The sequence below is a fragment of the Centruroides sculpturatus genome, unplaced genomic scaffold (genome assembly GCF_000671375.1).
Source record: "Centruroides sculpturatus isolate CEXI.00-Female unplaced genomic scaffold, Cexi_2.0 scaffold446, whole genome shotgun sequence".
NCBI lineage: Eukaryota > Metazoa > Arthropoda > Arachnida > Scorpiones > Buthidae > Centruroides > Centruroides sculpturatus.
In genome coordinates this window covers 67,007-86,749 of record NW_019384813.1, presented here as the reverse complement: position 1 = coordinate 86,749, position 19,743 = coordinate 67,007, and the positions used below count along the sequence as shown (strand labels likewise).

The window sequence follows — 19,743 nt, the reverse complement described above, 5'->3', positions numbered from 1 at the left end:
GTTTAGAACTACAGCATTTTCTTATACAGGTAACCCCATATAACACGGGAGTTACGTTCCAAAAAATTGCTGTGTTATAAGAAACAAAGAACTAGTGCGAAAAGGGAGTTAGGTTCCAAAAATTAAAAAACACGTTGTTAAATCCTTATGTAAATTAGATTCATTATTCATTTTTTCCATAGGTAAAATACTTATTTATTATTTAAGTAAATATTTTACCAGAGGATTATTCATCCTATATGATGATCTCAGCATGAACATCATCAACTGGTAACAGTTTTTGGGTGTGTTTGTTAATAGTGGTCGCTCTGCAACGGAGTGCGCTGCTGTTTGTAGGCATTTAGGAATGACAGTGAAAGAAAAATGGCAGCGCCCACACTATCGATAGTATTGTGATGGAGGAATCTATAATTTTAAAATGAGCTTTTAGAGGCAAAAGAAGGGTCCCAATTGTAAAATTTAACCATTAAATGGATTATTTGTTGAAAGAGCATTCAAAGTAGNTCAAATTATAAATTTTAATTACAAAATTTAATAAATATATATTTTAATCATTAAAAATAAAGGAAAATAAAAACTTAAAATTAATTAGAATGTTTTTATCAGTGGCACACTCAGGATTTAATCTTGAGGGAGCTGAGTTGAATGGATAAAAAATTTTTAATGCAAATTCAATAAAATGTAAAAAAAATGTATCTTCTGTAACTGCCAATTCATTAGTAGTATAGAAATAGAAGACATGACACAATGTAAATAAAAAAAAATTCTAATTAGAAAAAGATTTCTGAAAAGTTTTCTAGTTTGTTTTCTTTTTCTTTGGAGAGTGCCAGGCTCCTTGGTCCCCCTGAGCGGGTCATTGGTTGTTATAATTCTGTAAAAATTACAGACAGGTTTTTATTTTATATAATGACATTCTATCTAGTGACAATGTTTAGTGAACCCCCTTTTTATGGCCTGAATTTATTTCAATGCTTTTGTGAGAGTTCTGGACTCTAAACTATCATTTTTGTACATCTGTAAATTAGTTATTTAATATTTGTTTGAAAAAAATCATTTAAGTCTGAGATGGCAAATATAACCAAAGTAGTTCACAAGATTTTCTCTATGATAACATTTCCTTCGTAAATGACATCTTCCAATAAAACCTACTCATCTAAGGAAATATAGTAAAAAATCGGGGATTGGACAGTCATCCAGCTCTCCAAAAAATTTCACTAAATTTGGGTATAAGGATGGAGAGGGGTGAGACCCCAAATAAAAAGAGAATGTGAAGTCATGGAGTTTGTCCGTTCATTAAGTTGTGATCATTTACAACAGTGCTCCATTGCCACTGGCCCCTTCAGACTCCTGCCTGCCGATCCTTCACTGCTCCACTCAAGAGAGCCTGATTACATCAACTTTTTGATTACTTTTGACCAACCCCTACAAGTTGGAACTGTTTAACTATACTTTCAAGAGACAATATGTCCAAAGCTATGACTGGATTAATGAACACTATTATGACGACTTCCTCTTTTTGATTTTGGAGTAGAGATTTTCCTCCAGGGAAAGACTCACTGGGAGATCATCGAATATCAGAACTACATCACAGGTATTTATCAGCACGTGTACTATTTGTAAACTCTCACACAGAGATAAGTGAGTGAGATAGATTTAAATATAATTGTAAATTAATAGACTACATTTGGTAAATTATACATTTAAAATAACATTTAATAAAATTTTAGCATTCGCCCATAGGAAACTTTGTAATGTTTTTAAATAGCCTACATAATCTATGTATTGATAGTTTTATTATTGTGTTTTTTGTATACATAGATAAAAAAATATTTTTATTTTAATATATGTACAGTAAAAATTATGAATATATTAATTTTATGCTATGTTATATCTTAAAAGTAAGTTATGAACACTTACACTTTAAATAAAATAATAATTTATATACAAAAAGATAGTGGAATGTTTAGCAAGACCAATTATATTTTGTTCAAATTGCAAAAAAATATCTCTTTGCAAACAGGATTTTCTAAAAATATATATTTTTAACACAATTGTATCAAAAAACATGCACAATTATTAAGTAAGTTATTGTGGACCTTTATTGATATTATTAAGTGCCAAGCTTTAATATAAATAAGAAGGCACTGCTGATCACAAAGCTGTACGTTCATCATATACAACCACTACTTCATTGTCTACTAAAAGATCCTTGTCATCTATCTGAAATAAACTGCTCCTACTTTTATTCAGAGCAATTGCGGCTGCACTATCATTTCGCATTCTATTTCTTCTTTTCTTTGTAAAATTCAACTAGAAAAAATATATTTATAATATATAAAAAATTATTAAAATTCTAAATGCACAATATTAACTTTCAGTTATAGATATATTGATACGAAATTATATTTCATTGAATCTTAAATGATAATTTAACCTTAGAAAAAAAAATTATTTACACTAAACAACTTTTGGTATGTTATCCCATTACCAGTAATTTAAATTTATATTGACTTAAATTGTTGATGATAGGATGACACATCCCAAAAACATTTCAGCATAAATCTTTTGAGTTCTTCAAAGAAAACCATGATGTTATTCTAATATTAGATATATAGTTACTTCCTAATGTTGAATATTTTATCAAATTATAAACCCAATCAAATTACCTTAGAAAACAGTTCTTCCATTTCATCACCAGTAGAAGCAGGTCTCGATTGCAGACCCCAAAGTGGAAGGCTTTGAGATTTCTTTACATAATTTTCTTCTGCCACACTTTGGTTACTTGATGATGATAGATTTAGATCTAAATAAATTTGCATGTTAAAAGATAAATGAAACTGCAAAGTAATGCCTATAAAAGTACACTGCAATTAAAATTTATTTAATTAGATAATTTAAGAAAAGATATCCAGAATAAAAATACTGTTATCTTCAAATTATCTGTATACAAGGTGTTATGAAAAAATATCTGACCTTATTTTTTTTCTTTGCAAGTACAGTGGAACCTTGGTATATGACCTTAATCCGTTCCTGATGTTTGAACTTATACTGAATAGGATGTATACCAAACCAACCTTTCCCATAAGAAGTAATGTAAAAATGATTAATCCATTCTCATGTAAAAAAAAAATGGCTGGCTTTAAACACCTTGCTTTCCTTGCTAGTTCCTGCTTGATTTTTCATGAGATCAGCATATATCTTTTTAGCTTTCTCACAAATAATTGCTTCTGATACGCTGTTGCCAGCACAGTGTTTTTCAGTTATCCAAAGCAAAAGCAATTTCTCAACATGATCTAATGTCTTCGATCTCTGTTATCAAATTGATTTAACCCCTTTCACAACGTTAGCAGATTTAATAAAGATTTAAACATTAGCAGATTTATTTTTCACGATTGTCAATATCGTCATTCTCGGAATACGTATGCAACAGTTAAATCTCGAACATGCGTGCCACCTTCATATTTCTCAACAATCTCTTTTTTCAGTTCCATTGTGATTCTAGTAATTTTTTTTAGTTTTCTGTTGCTTTTCATTTGCCTTTTTGCAATTCATGATTAATAAAAATAATAAAATTTTACTTACAAATTAAAATCAAAAGAAATTTAACAAAGTTATAAACCGTGGCACCGCGAACGTCTAGTCTGGTCTAGTACACTAATAGTGCTACTTGTTCATAGATATAATTGAATTAAGTCATATACCGAGCAAACTTTGTTTCATCCAAACAGGATGTATTCCGAATTGGACATATTCTAAAGCAGACGTATACCAAGGTACCACTGTATTTGCAAGCTGGAGGGGAGACACTCATCATTTGACCTTTGATATTACTGCATGTATGTGAATTTTGGCAGGCATCTCCTATCCTACGGTCACTATCAGGCAGCCATGATAGTTGCATATTTATGCCGTTATTCTCACATTAGTGATGAAGTGAAAATCATGGAACATAATGTATCCTGATTTTGTGAGAAAATAAACAGAGATGAAAACTGGATCTATAGATCTGACTCCAACACAAAGGCACACTCATCCCAATGGAAAACACCATGGTCTCCACAGCTAAAGAAGGCATGGCAATCACATAGCAATGCAAAGGTCATGTTGACCTTTTTTTTTTCAACCATGAGGACTACATAGTTCATCATACTTGCACCTCATGGATAAAGTGTGACATGAAGCAGTAGGGTAGTATATTACTGTTTCACATCACCTACAAGATGCTGTTAAGTGCAAGAGATTAGAGTTCTGGCAGTTTGATGACTAGTTCATTTCATCAGACAATGCTCCAGTCCACATAATGTATCTCATCTGGACATTCCTTGCAAAACGTAGTATTGCACGATTCAACAGCCTCCTTACCCCCAGATAAGGAACTCTGGCTCTGTCTGACATTTGGCTCTTTTCTGAGCATAAGATGCCACTCAGAGAAGAGATTTCAGAATGCAGAGATCAAGACTAATGCAACAAAATACCTGATGGATATCCCAATAAATGAATTTTAAAAATGCTTCCAACAATGGAAGCATTGCTGAGAGAAATATATGAACTCAGTTGGGTCCTATTTTTAAAATAACTAATGTTAGAATTAAATTGATTTTTAGATGTTTTTTTCCAGATCTCAGGTCAGATACTTTTTGATCAGATCTTGTATTCTAAAATGAGTATCATGATGAAATCTGTTATTATCATTAAAATTACTCGTTATTATTCATTTCATTCAGTATGCCTAACTTTCTCATTTTATAAATTAATATATTTTGTAATTTTCTTTAATATAATTTAATATATTAATTCACTTTTAATTGCAAACAAATTGTCAAGTGTAAAGAAAACTTTATACCAAAAAATTAAGAAAAAAAATATTTTAAATTCATTTTTGTATACCTCTCATTGCAATTACATAAATACAATAAAATCTTCCTAAGTCAAACTGCATTAACTACAAGTTTTCTATATTTTGTTATGTAATTAAATTTTCTCCTGGTATGCCTTGTTTTCTCTTTCAGAGCCAAACAGAAAACAAGTTTTGTAATCTTTCATGTTTTATATTACATGCAAATAAACCATGTTATTCCCTTTTACTTTAGACATGCAAACAGCACAAGCTAATTTTATTATTATTTTACTCTTTAAGTTATAGTTCCTTTTCTTTATGTACAAAAGGTGATTTTTCTTGTCATCTCTGCAAGACACGGATCATGTTCTGATCCTCATAAGAAGTGATAACCATCCAAACAAACAAAATATATTTTTATTATAAAAAAGGAAAAGCAATGATGTATCATGGGGTTTCTTAAAAACCTCACTGAGAGTTGATTTTAATACCAGTTGTTAGAAAACATGCTTTGAGAAAGTATACTATCAGCATTGCAGCAAGTAAATCTATCTAATAAAGGTTGTTAAAAATTGTTACTATTGTCATTATATAATGATTAGTCTTTTTAGAACAGGCTGCCAAACTACACTTGTGCAGTTATTTTAAAAAATAGTATTTATACAATGGTTTTATTATTATTATATTTTGTACTGAAATTTGGGAAAAAAAAGATTGTTCTTACTTTTCTTTTTATTTAAAGTGAGTAATAATGGAAAATATCATACAGTACTTATGTATTTCATGGTTTTCACTTTGAATTTATATTCTCAGATGACTATGTTCGTCTGAAATGCATTCGTAAAATAAAATCATAATAAAGCTATCCTAGTTTTGAGTTAACCTTGTGCAATCAAATTCAACGGCAGTTTGTTTCATCATAAAAGAATTTACCAACTCCCACTATTATCAATGTCAAAAAGATAATTGGATGGTATGATACCTAGAGCAGCATTTCTCAAACTTTTTGCTCATGTGACCCAATATGTTTGTAATGGTTCTGCGATCCAAATGTTTATAATATAAAATTTTTAAAAACTGGTAAACTGGAGTCACTGTATATTATATAACAAAATAAATATGCATTATTAATGTAACTTCTGTGTGTGAAATGTAACATCAAGTACATTTCTATTAAGAGGAGTCCAGGCAAATTTCAATTTGTAACAAATAACTTACTTCAATTTCAGTTATTATTACTACTATTGACATTTTATTATTAAAAAGTGTAAGACTGACAGTTGTAAACAAAACAGACTGTTTCAAAATTATTCAGGAGTCTATTATTTTTCAAAGTAAAATAAGTTTTTTTCTAAACTTAATGAATCCTTTTTTAAAAACTACTTTTCAAATTGTAAGATTTTGTCAATTTCACTTTTTATATACATACATGAAAGAATTATTTACTGATCCACTTTCAAAATTCATCCATTATTTATTTTTTACAGTTTATTGTTTTGTATGACAATAAACCTAAAAGTTTGAATAAACCAAGAAAAATTTTCAAAACCATTGCAACTTAAATGGCTTTATGACTACCAAATTACATATAATGATTTTCTATTTTAATGTTATTTGAAATAGAAAAAAGAAATCAATTTCATAAATATGCATTCTATAATCTTAACTTTCTTATAATTATTATTGTAATTTAGTAATAAAAAAACTTGTTAAGTTTCAGTACTTAACAGATGCATCTATTAGTTCTTAGAAAATATATCAGTATTACAAGTATTTCTGTAAAAGTTGGTATCATTTTAACGTGACCCAATATTGGGTTGTGACCCATAGTTTGAGAAACACTGATCTAGAGAATATGGAAGACAGACAATATTTCTCTAAACATGGCTTTGGAACTTGTCATGGATCAAATCAATTTTATGAGGAAGAGCATTATCCTGAAGAAGCAAAATATCTTTTCAATGAATAAGTGCAGGCTGTGTTTTGAAATCTGTCAAGATTTCTGCAGTGATTGTTTGAATGGTAGCAAAAATCCTATAATGGATGATATTAGTTATAGTCCATTACAGACAGTGGTGATATTCTGCGGGTTCGCACCGGTTCGGCCGAACCCGTTGTTAATATTTTCAAAGTTTTCCGAACCTTCTTAAACACATGTAACATTTCTCAGTGGTTTTGTTTCTTTTAAAAAATATATTAATTAAATATTTAAATATTATAATAAAAATATATACATATTATACTCTGTAATACTACTAAACGAAGTTCAATCGCGATCAACTCAAGAGAGTTCTCGAAACGAGATCCAGTCATAAGAAAGATCCCACAATCCCGCGCACACAAGAAAATACAAGATGGCTGCGGAACACGTGTCGGGCTATCGACACCAAAATAAAAAAGATATTGTATTTCGAGAGACGATGACATCTGTCTATTATTAGATATATCGCAAGAAAAAATATTTTATTTCTAACCAAAACTTCCATTTTGTTTGTCGGTGTTCGTGACTTACCGCGTAGTTATGTCAGTTTTATCATCAGTAATATATATCTTTTTTTATTTATATGGGTATCTTAAAGTCAGTTTTTGCACTAATGTTGCTAATGCACCATTTGAGTGAAAATAATTGTTAAGGAAAAATTTTCTGTTAGCGAACCCTTTGTTAAATATTTCGAATATCACCACTGATTACAGACAAAATTTTCTGTTGTGGATCCTGGCTTTGGTGTTTGTAGTATAAAAAATGAATTATTTATAGGACTAGTAAGCATCCATATTATTGGTTATTTATTATCCAATGAACCTATCATTGGGTAATAAATAACCAATCATATGGATAGTTAGTAGTCCTATAGATAATCCATTTTTTCATTGCACATTTAACAACTTGGCCAAAAATGACTGATTCTTGAAGCATGAAAAGTGGCAAACAGATTGTAAGCATTGGAATTTGTTGCTCTTAGTCACAATACAAACTATAAATGGGATGCTTCCAGATTTTTCCTAGGCAATTAATTTCAAATTAATAGTTTCATCACTAACATGAAACCTTTCTGCAAGTTCTTGTTAAAGCAAGCCCATACAGTTTTCATTATTATTTGATTACCTGATAATTTTATATAAAATTAACACTAAACTATTTATAATAAATGAATATAAGTTACATATAAAAACCATATTTTATTGTAGTTTTTAAACAAACAAAAATTGCTAAAATAAACTTTCAATTACCATTACATGATACACAGTGGCTGAGAGATTTTCTTAAGGAGCTCGTAGAAGAATCTTTCAAACTGTTATAGCTCCACAGCATTAGATTAGTAACATTTACTAATCCATCTGAAACGGTACCTATTTTTTCAGTTAGGTGATTATTTATTTGTTCATCTTTTTTTAGATCAGAGTTGCTTTTCTCAAACGTTTTACTGTTAAATGTAATATTCTAGAATAAAATATAAAGATAAATTTAAAATGTTAAATATAACTTGTTACATCTATCAACTAAAATATCAATGATACTTACTGCAGAATTTTGTTGTGCTTTTATTGATGATAATGACATATCTTCATATAAATATGGCTTCGATTTAACTACACATGTTTCATATAACTGACTAGGTTTTAGACTAAGAAATACAACCGAATCTCTGAAATAAATATTTATGTTCAAATTATAAATTTTAATTACAAAATTTAATAAATATATATTTTAATCATTAAAAATAAAGGAAAATAAAAACTTAAAATTAATTAGAATGTTTTTATCAGTGGCACACTCAGGATTTAATCTTGAGGGAGCTGAGTTGAATGGATAAAAAATTTTTAATGCAAATTCAATAAAATGTAAAAAAAATGTATCTTCTGTAACTGCCAATTCATTAGTAGTATAGAAATAGAAGACATGACACAATGTAAATAAAAAAAAATTCTAATTAGAAAAAGATTTCTGAAAAGTTTTCTAGTTTGTTTTCTTTTTCTTTGGAGAGTGCCAGGCTCCTTGGTCCCCCTGAGCGGGTCATTGGTTGTTATAATTCTGTAAACATTACAGACAGGTTTTTATTTTATATAATGACATTCTATCTAGTGACAATGTTTAGTGAACCCCCTTTTTATGGCCTGAATTTATTTCAATGCTTTTGTGAGAGTTCTGGACTCTAAACTATCATTTTTGTACATCTGTAAATTAGTTATTTAATATTTGTTTGAAAAAAATCATTTAAGTCTGAGATGGCAAATATAACCAAAGTAGTTCACAAGATTTTCTCTATGATAACATTTCCTTCGTAAATGACATCTTCCAATAAAACCTACTCATCTAAGGAAATATAGTAAAAAATCGGGGATTGGACAGTCATCCAGCTCTCCAAAAAATTTCACTAAATTTGGGTATAAGGATGGAGAGGGGTGAGACCCCAAATAAAAAGAGAATGTGAAGTCATGGAGTTTGTCCGTTCATTAAGTTGTGATCATTTACAACAGTGCTCCATTGCCACTGGCCCCTTCAGACTCCTGCCTGCCGATCCTTCACTGCTCCACTCAAGAGAGCCTGATTACATCAACTTTTTGATTACTTTTGACCAACCCCTACAAGTTGGAACTGTTTAACTATACTTTCAAGAGACAATATGTCCAAAGCTATGACTGGATTAATGAACACTATTATGACGACTTCCTCTTTTTGATTTTGGAGTAGAGATTTTCCTCCAGGGAAAGACTCACTGGGAGATCATCGAATATCAGAACTACATCACAGGTATTTATCAGCACGTGTACTATTTGTAAACTCTCACACAGAGATAAGTGAGTGAGATAGATTTAAATATAATTGTAAATTAATAGACTACATTTGGTAAATTATACATTTAAAATAACATTTAATAAAATTTTAGCATTCGCCCATAGGAAACTTTGTAATGTTTTTAAATTTATAATTGTTGTCCTGGCAGTAAATTTTATTGAATTTTATTTTAAATGTATAATTTTTATAAGTGTTTTTTTCCTGCTGCCAGAGGATAATTTGTAATATTTTGCATTACAAGGCAGAGAAGTAGCCTCCAGATAAAGGTTTAAACTCTGCCACAAGATTTGTTATTTCCTGTTGATATACAAAGGGACAAAAAGGAAGGATGACACTTTTAGACTTTGTCCATAGGAAAGTGTAATTTTTCCAAATTTATATTTGGTGAAAATAAACATTTGTTTAACTGTTGACCAGTTTAGAGTGAATCACTTCCAGATTCTCTGTCTCTCAACTTTCTCCTCTATCTCTTACTGTAAGTTCTTCCATATGCAACCACTCATGCATTTATTGAAATGTTTCTGTGAGCCAAAAGTCAAAAGATGGTGTCAGTCCTAACCTGGAGGTGCTGCAGTTGTAGCTGTTACACTTTCTTGTGTGTGGTTTTTTGCATATAAATGACTCTAACCTTCTATACAACTGACATTCTTAACTAAAAATATTTTTAGATTTTAAAACTCTTTATAATGTCATACAACTTAATCCTACTGTTTAGTTTAGTTTAGAACTACAGCATTTTCTTATACAGGTAACCCCATATAACACGGGAGTTACGTTCCAAAAAATTGCTGTGTTATAAGAAACAAAGAACTAGTGCGAAAAGGGAGTTAGGTTCCAAAAATTAAAAAACACGTTGTTAAATCCTTATGTAAATTAGATTCATTATTCATTTTTTCCATAGGTAAAATACTTATTTATTATTTAAGTAAATATTTTACCAGAGGATTATTCATCCTATATGATGATCTCAGCATGAACATCATCAACTGGTAACAGTTTTTGGGTGTGTTTGTTAATAGTGGTCGCTCTGCAACGGAGTGCGCTGCTGTTTGTAGGCATTTAGGAATGACAGTGAAAGAAAAATGGCAGCGCCCACACTATCGATAGTATTGTGATGGAGGAATCTATAATTTTAAAATGAGCTTTTAGAGGCAAAAGAAGGGTCCCAATTGTAAAATTTAACCATTAAATGGATTATTTGTTGAAAGAGCATTCAAAGTAGCCATGAAAACAATTAGAATGCTCGCATGGAGTTACGCGGAGGTATAAAAGAACGCACCCTTTATTACATTTCATGTTGTACAAGGGTTTTACCCAATTCCCAAACTGTGTTAGAGTGAACCTGTGCTATAAAAGCACCGTGTTATACAGGGATGTTTCCAATTCTCGAACTGTGTTAGAGTGAATCCATGCTATAGAAGTGCCGTGTTATATGGGGTTAAAAGTGAAAGATATTGGACCTCATGCCAATCAATAGATAAGCGCTAGTAGTTTATAGCGATACTTGTAAGTTGTTTAACGCCTGGATGATAATTTTCTCGTTTCTTGCTTATATATGGGGGTTACCTGTACTACAAAATATGCATTTCATATCAGAAGAATTACAAACTCAAATATAAACTATATACATAGTTTAGTAATGAGTGTCCATAAAAGAAGCAAATAATTCTAACAAAAACAAACATAAACTGTCACTTAAATAAAAATAAATTACAGCAAATGTAAAAGTTTTACTGTTGTACAGTTCCAGTTAACACCTATGTGTGATTTCCAGCAAATAACTGCAATGATTAACGTTTTTAGCCACAATTTAGAACCCCTCTTCTTTTTGTTTTTTGGTTTATTTCCTGAAGAGGGCCTCTAAATTGTGGCCAAAAACAGAGCATTACAATTATTTGCTGGAAATTGCATATAGGTATTAGTTTCACTATATAAAATACTTGAATTTTGCATTTCATATCCTTGATATATTTGAGCATGACTTTCCTGTACATCTCTCTTCATTAGAACAATGTATTGACAAGTCATATTGAATTTTTTATAATAAAAATTATATATAAAACAAAATTCAAAGCATTACAAGTAAAGAATTTTTTTTTGAATTTTGTTTAATGGAGTGGAAACTAACTTAATCTTGTTTAACATCAGATGAGCTTCCTTAAATTCATTTAATTGATGTTTAAAAAAAAAATACAAAAGATTTATTTTACTACCATCTACTCAGAAATTTATCATTAATACTTTAAACTGAATGTGACTGTTACTTTAACATAAGAGATTCCTACATTGTAAAGTTTAAAAACAAAAAAAAAATCAAAATGGTAATATTATTGGTTCCAATTTCAATAGTTGAAAGTAATTGTAAACAAACAAAACCTTGCATGTTCAGGCTAGTTCTATCATTTAAATGTATGCAATTACCTTAGGCCTCAAAATTTATTTATAGGCCTAGTGATGTTATTAGCATGGCAATTATTACATCAAATGGTTTTATCCATCAATGAGACTAACTGCTCATATATATATATACAGTAGAACCTCGATTAGCCGGATTTTCGATTATCCGGATTGTTCAAAATAAATAAAAATTTTACGAATTTGCTGATTTGCACTTGGCGAATTATGATACTGTTTATGTACATGATGGAATGCATAATTTTTTTTGTTTCAACATCATCTCACCCAGCACAGTGACCGTAAACTCTTAAATATATTTTGCGTCGTAATAAAAATATAACTTGACATACGTATTTATAAAAAAATTTTATTTTCAAATTACATCATTTCTATGATTAAGGGTGGCGTAAGGCATAGGCAACATGGGCCACCGCCTATGCCTCGTGGTCCGAAGGGCCTTGCGTTTCGAAGGTTTATGCATTACTTAAAAGCCGCGAATGCGACGAAAAAATTTTACTTGTCATAAAACAATAATTAGTTTGTCAAATTTTTATTCATAAAAATGCAGTTTCAACTGATTTTTATTTTATAAAATCCGTCTTCATGCGCCACCAGAGGGTCTTTTAAACAATAGGTAGTCTGTTAGCGTTGGTCAGTAGTAGTCCAAATTAAATATGAACGTTTGTTTCTTGAAAATTTGATCACGATTTAAATACAGTATTTACTTTTAATATTGCTGATATGTCATCAAAAAGAAAACGTGTTGTATTATCATTAAAAGACAAATACTTTAATTAAAGTATTTGTTTCGATTATCCAAATTTTTCCTTATCTGGACTACCTTCATCCCCAATTAGTCAGGATAATCGAGGTTCTACTGTATATATATAAATACCTTAAAAAGTTCATCTTTCTTCGAATAGACCATGAAGTACAAAATGTATGAGATCATAAATTCATTACATTTGGGATTATGTAATTTGAACAGAATAGATTTAATCTATTATAGTAATAAAACAAGAAAAAATCTTATGAACTTAAATTCATTTTTAAAATAAAATATTGAATAAAATGAATGGAAAACTTGCAAAGTTTTTAATTTTAATTTCCTATTAGATTAAAATAAATGCAAAGTAACAAGATATGTAAATAAATACAAAACATAATTTGCTATATCCATTTGAAAGTATTTTAAAATCTTCATAAAAAATGTTAATATTTAAATTTGATAATAAAAAATGCTTATTCTTACAATTACAACAATATTTGAATTTAGTTTTAAAAATAATATTTTTACTTACATTGATATTATAAATTATATATTTAAATATATATTAAATGTGCTAATGACTATCATAAAATATTAAATGTATTAAAACCTACTAACTTGTTTGCCACTCCTAAATTCTTATCAATCATTCCAGAGTCCACAATTCTGAGATTATTGACAATAAGTTGAATGATATTGTATCATACATACATACAATATCATTTAACTTATAAACAAAATGATTTTTGAAATATGTATTTTAAAAGAATTAACATTTGAAAGCATATCAAATATATTTCTCTTAAATTATACACATTGTCATTGTATTGAAAAAAGTTTTTAATAGAAATAATTTAATTTAGCTTTTTAATAATACACTACATTAAAGAAAATTTTAAAAACTATATTAAAATAAATAATAATATACTTTAAAATTCTTTAATAGTATATAAAAAAATAACAATCTCAGAAGATATGAAAATTTAATGTAACAATCTTTTCACTGAAATAATTTTCAAATCAAATTATTAGGATAATCATTGATGTTCCTCCCAAATTAAAAATATGAGAAAAATTCTATGTATAATTTAGATACTAAAAAATCTGATATGTTTATTCTTTAATATATACTTACAAAACAAGGAAAATAATAAAGAAAAATTATTACAGAATATCAAAATGAAAAATAGATAAAACTGCCTCCAGTTTAGTGGAAATGCAAGAAAATTTTATACTGAAATGTTTTCTTATCAGATTTGAAGTGCAGTCTGTAGATATGTATAAAACCAAACTTTTCTATTATATAAACTAATCCACTGTTTTATTTCTTTAGTTTGTATTTTTATTCAGAATTTATTATGATGCCTTCAATTTAATATGGTTTATACACTAAATATATATGTAACACAAACTGAAAAATTTCAACAATGCTTATTGATAAACAATGCTTATTGATAAACATGTATTTAATCTGTGTTTGTGAAATATACATTTAACATTTCACCATCTTATTATACAGATATAGTCTATCTGAATAATAAGATGGAGAAATGTTAAATGTATATTTCACAAATTCAGATATACTAATTTACTACTAATTACATTCTTAATTTACATAAAAACTGGCTAATACTTTTAATTGTCACTATTATCTACTGGATATTTTGATAACTAAATTTTAATTTTAAAATACAAAATAAAGGTTCAAATTGAAAATCATATTGATCATCATACTAATCAAATTGATAGTTAAAGATTTTATAGTATCTCATTAGTCACATTAAGACTGTCAATGTATATCAATTTCTGAATCTTTTAAAAGCTGATTCAAAACCTAGTTACTATTAATCAGGTCAGAAATGCTTGCATTAAAACTGATTGATGAAACTATTTCATTTATCTGAGGCCAATTTATTATTATGGATTGTTTGGGATCATTGGAAAATTTTTTATTATTACATTTAAAAATATTACACACTATTATTTTACTATAATTGATATAGCTTTAATTTTTTAAGTTAAGTTGTCTTTTTACACAGTTTAGCTAAAGATAGTAACTGAAACTGATAAATAATGCTAATTCCTAAATGACTAATAACAATGTCTATGATTACAATAAGCATTGTACAGGACAATCACTAATTGTTTTAATGACTAATAAATATTGAGAAATACAGCTGTCTTTGATATTAAAATTTTGTTTTTATTTACTGCAAAATATAAAAATGAGCACTTTTAGTGGTCCATAACAAAATTTTTAACAAAAAAAAATGACAATATTAAACCACTTCTTGCCAAGACATATATATTCATTTATTATACTAATAGATATAATTAGGCAAGAAGTGGTTTAATATTGTATACTGTATTTCTGATATGTCTATATCCATTGAGACATTAGACAGAGAAATTAATAGACTCAGTATGGATATGGACATACGGTACTTCATGACTTGTTTAAGAAAATATATTACATTGAGAACTTTGCAATTACTGAGATATATAACTAGATGCATACAAAAACACAATATACAGATTACTGAGAATAAAAGTTTTTTAAAAAAATCAGTGATTAATTATAAGAAATGTAGAATGAAAAAATTAAGGAAAATTAGGAAAACATTAACAAATAATAACAACATATTGGATAATGATGAAAATAGTAATCAGTGTTTATTACAAGAAAAAATATCATAAATTAGTTAAAAAATTAAATTACCCTAGTTTAAATGAAATTGAGAACTAAAAACAAATTGATTTTGAATTACACTAATGGTGTCATGCTGTACATAGATTATATTACTATAAAAATAATGTGTTCAAAAAATTAGGTAGAAATAATGGTTTCTTGAGGTTTATTGAAGAATACACCACCCAAATGGCACCTTTTGAATTCACTTATTACAGTGTATACAGGAACACCAAGGGGGAAAAAATCCATGAATATACTATAACTCAAGATTATGAAATATTGTGAATTATAATACTTATATGGAAAGATCATTTTAAATGTTGTGCATTATTTTATCATGTATTGTACACTTAAAGAATGGTATGTTGTCATGATTTTAAAATGTATTGATGGTTTAGTTTGGTTAAATGTCATTGGCACAAATCCTAATGTGCTTTTAATAGTTGTAAATGCCATATTTTAACTGGATGTCAATTATTTAAACATATTTGTATGCATGTTGATGTTATATTTCTGTATTGTCTCAAAACAATTTCCTATGTTTTAGAGGCCTATGTCCAACTGAAGATGGCTAAGTAATGCTGAAATGCATTTTGGGATATGTAAATAAAATAGTCTAAATAGTATAATAGTATCTCATATGTATGATAAGCCCATAAATTTAAATACAATATAATAGTATACTATATATATAATAAAAAAAATGAGTGTTGTACTTCCCATTATTTACAATAATCTACATTAAGTGTGCTTTTGTTTGTGTTTTCTTTTTTGGCTAATAAAATTTTTTTTCAATTTATTGATTCGTTAGATTAAAGGTTCATGATTACTATATTGTAGATATCCAATTTATCAGTCTTATGAATATTGTAAATAAGTATATGACTGACAATGCGAAAGATTATTTATATTTAATATACATGTCAGACTCAAAGACCAAAAATACTCAATGAACAAAAACAACTAGAATACATTATGACTTTACAGAAACAGCAAGAAATTGTCTTCCCTTGCTGCATACAAAGAGCCAGAACTTCTGGATTTTAAAGAATATTGTAATGTGAAATTTGTGTTAGGATTATTAAAAAATTACAACACATTCCTGCATTATCTATAGACCACAATGCATCATAGCTATTTCCTGTTTATTCAGTAACAGCACACAGAATTTAAGATATATGACTAAATATGACTAACAGCAGCAAAACTCAATTATTTTTGCAGGAACTGTTAGAATGATACTTAAAATCATAGTTGATATCTTTCAAACAACATTTGCAGTTTTTATTGATGCATTACCTCTCACAGTTGTAGCTTACAAAGTCCTGCTTCCTTTCAGATATTATATTTGAGACTGACTAAAGAGAGAGTAAACTTGAGGGCATATCATGTATGTCAACAAAGTTGTTGTCAGCAGTTGTAAATTCATTGTGAGATAGAACTCAAGGGGCCTTCTTTAATGCTCCATTAATAAAGCCTAGATCTGTTCACCAATGAACAAATCTGGGTCTTATTAATAGTTTTGATATGTCATATCAAAACTAACAAATGACTTGTTTTTGAATTCATCAGTGAGGCTAAGACAGAAGATCATTGTAGATAAAACTGCCTCTTGTTGTTTCTGCAACAATGCATTGTGTTATGGTGATGATATTAGAATACATTGTGGTCATTCTTTTTAACAGTCCCAACACAAATTTCATATCAAGGCAAATTTTAAATTGCCAGAACACATCATAGTTCTTTATAAGCAACCCAAGATACAAAATTTTTTGTTGTGGCTGTTTCTGTAAAGCCATAATGCATTCAGTCATTTTTTCTGAGAGTTTTTGATCTTTGGGCTTAACATACATATTAAATATAAATAAAAAAATATGTAAAAATCTATGATAAGTGTCCCCAAAGTGGTTGATATTGACCCCAAGGGGTTGATAAAAGTTCTCCAGGGGTCGATTAATACCAAAGAGGATCAATTAAACTGTCTAGGAAAAAAATAGAACATTCCAATAAAAATTCAAAATATGGATATGATCAACAACATTACTGACTACCCTAGTTATAACTTCAGTTTTGCCTTAGCCTATGCGGCTTTAAGCATGTGTTGCTCTGTTTTCACGCATCTGGCAACTGTACTAGTGTTACAAACATGTTAGTTCATTATACACAGACATACGTTGCACTGTTACACTCTAGTAGGGTTGTCACTCTAAGTATTTTATATCTAAACGTAGATATTTTGTCCTTTACAGAGAAAATATCGTGACATATTGAAAATCATTAATATAGTACAGAAGCATTTGCAAGGCAAAAATGTTACAATTGTTCATGCTCGAACAATCATAATGGCCTTTCAAGTAAAAATGGAGCTATTTAAATTTTCTCTGGCGCAATCTGATTTTAAATATTTTTCAAACTTGCAAATACTAAAAGAAATGAAAATATAATCTCCATATGAACCGGGGAGGAGATGAAAGAAAGAAAATGAAAAGATTTCCGACTGTGATTTGGAGATATATATTAAATATCTTGATAAATTAAGAGAAGACTTTAAAGCACATTTCGAAGACTTAGAGAATATGCATGTTCCCGAATGGTTTACTAATCTATTTGATGTAAAAATAGATAACGAAGGTAGTGAACCTGGCTTAAGAGATGAACTGAGTGAAATATGTGTAGATCTCGAAACTAAAGCGTTGTTTAAAAATAAAAACCTCAGTGAATTTTAGAGCAATAACAATACGGCCATTAAATATCCCAAGCTTAGAGCAGAAGTCAAACCTTTCTTACTTGCATTCCCAACTTCATACATGGTTGAAGCTGGTTTTAGCCACGCGAATGCAATTTTGACAAAACAGAGGAATAGATTGAACTTGGAAAACCGTGGTGATTTGCGACTAAAACTTACCAATTTTCAACCAAATATCAATAATCTTGCTGTTTCTCTTCAGACACATCCATCCCACTAATATCAACTATTTTAATAAAAAGTTATGCTATGTTTTCAAAGATAATTGTGTATTTTACGTATTATGACACGTACAATTTAAGAACTATAGGCAAATTTCCATCTATCCATCATTTATTATTTTTTAAGATTATAAATCAGTGGAAAACATCTCCTTTTTCTGTTAATGTTATTGGGTGGATTTTATAAGAAATGGGAACTATAAATTCTTTTGTTGGGTTGTTATGCAGGTCTCCTTATCGCTTAACATCAGAAATGCAAAAATTATTTAATGTTTTTGTTAAATACATAATCTGGAGGTTGATAAGAAGACAAATATTCTATAAAGGGATCGACAGGATAAAAAGTTTGGGGACCCCTAATCTATGATAAATAACTGAAATTATTTTTTTTAAATGAATACAAATTAAAATAAATTTAAACAACAGTCTTTATGAATATAAAATTATAAATTTATTAACACCATTATTATAAAAATAAAAATAACAATCAAAATTTCTTTTGGTTAAAGTTGAAAAATGTTTACACCAAATTCAAAACAAGATTATTATTTAATAAACTACAATTACCTTTTCGATGGAGCAGATGCTTTTGAAATTTTACACTTTTCTACTTGTTGCATAGAATCTAAACCTAAAAAGAAAAAAAACTTTTTTCAAACAGATCATTAACTTACATAGTTTCATAATATTTCCATTTTAATGTGGTTCAACTAATAGACATTTCATTAATAAGTTAATAAGTTAATAATAATAATAATAATAATAATAATAAAAAAAAAGCCAAAGTGCAAGAAAGAAATTTTGCGGTCTCAAATCATATCTCAAAGGCAAAAGATGGCGTGGACAAATGAAACCACGGAAGAAAGAGAAGTATGTCTAACATTGCTACAAGAATATTATCAACAAAACAGAAATAATCAGACAGAAGAGCAACTTGAAAATTATAGGGAAACACATCGAATCAGAGAAAGATTATGTAGAGGAAGAGAAACAATCTTTTATATATATATATAAAACTATATTACTATATTACATATGAATGTACGAACAACCCAGCGAAGCAAGCAATTGCAGATAGTTTACTATATTTTTATAAATAATTTCACTGTTTTACTGCTACCTGTACTTGTTGAAGAAAAGCCTTACAATTTCTATTGTCAAATAGATATCTTTGAATTTGGCGACCTTAAAAAATTTTCTCGCAACCCCCAGAGGGATCGCAACCCACAGTTGCGCACCACTGAGATAAATCCGGCACAACTCTACTGTTAAAGGAAAAGTAT

At 28.8% G+C, this 19,743-nt stretch overlaps 1 protein-coding gene across 1 annotated transcript in view; it reads right to left on the bottom strand.

The window, feature by feature from the left end:
• Positions 1-1,858: 1,858 nt before the first annotated feature.
• LOC111629807 overlaps positions 1,859-19,743 on the bottom strand; it is a 23,938-nt gene continuing 6,053 nt past the window's right edge. The window contains exons 2-6 of the mRNA XM_023373719.1: positions 19,028-19,091; positions 8,361-8,484; positions 8,069-8,279; positions 2,667-2,803; positions 1,859-2,310 (exon numbers count right to left, since the gene is read on the bottom strand). Coding sequence (XP_023229487.1) covers positions 2,152-2,310; positions 2,667-2,803; positions 8,069-8,279; positions 8,361-8,484; positions 19,028-19,091 — 695 coding nt within the window. The 3' untranslated portion in view covers positions 1,859-2,151. The remainder of the gene's footprint in view (positions 2,311-2,666; positions 2,804-8,068; positions 8,280-8,360; positions 8,485-19,027; positions 19,092-19,743) is intronic.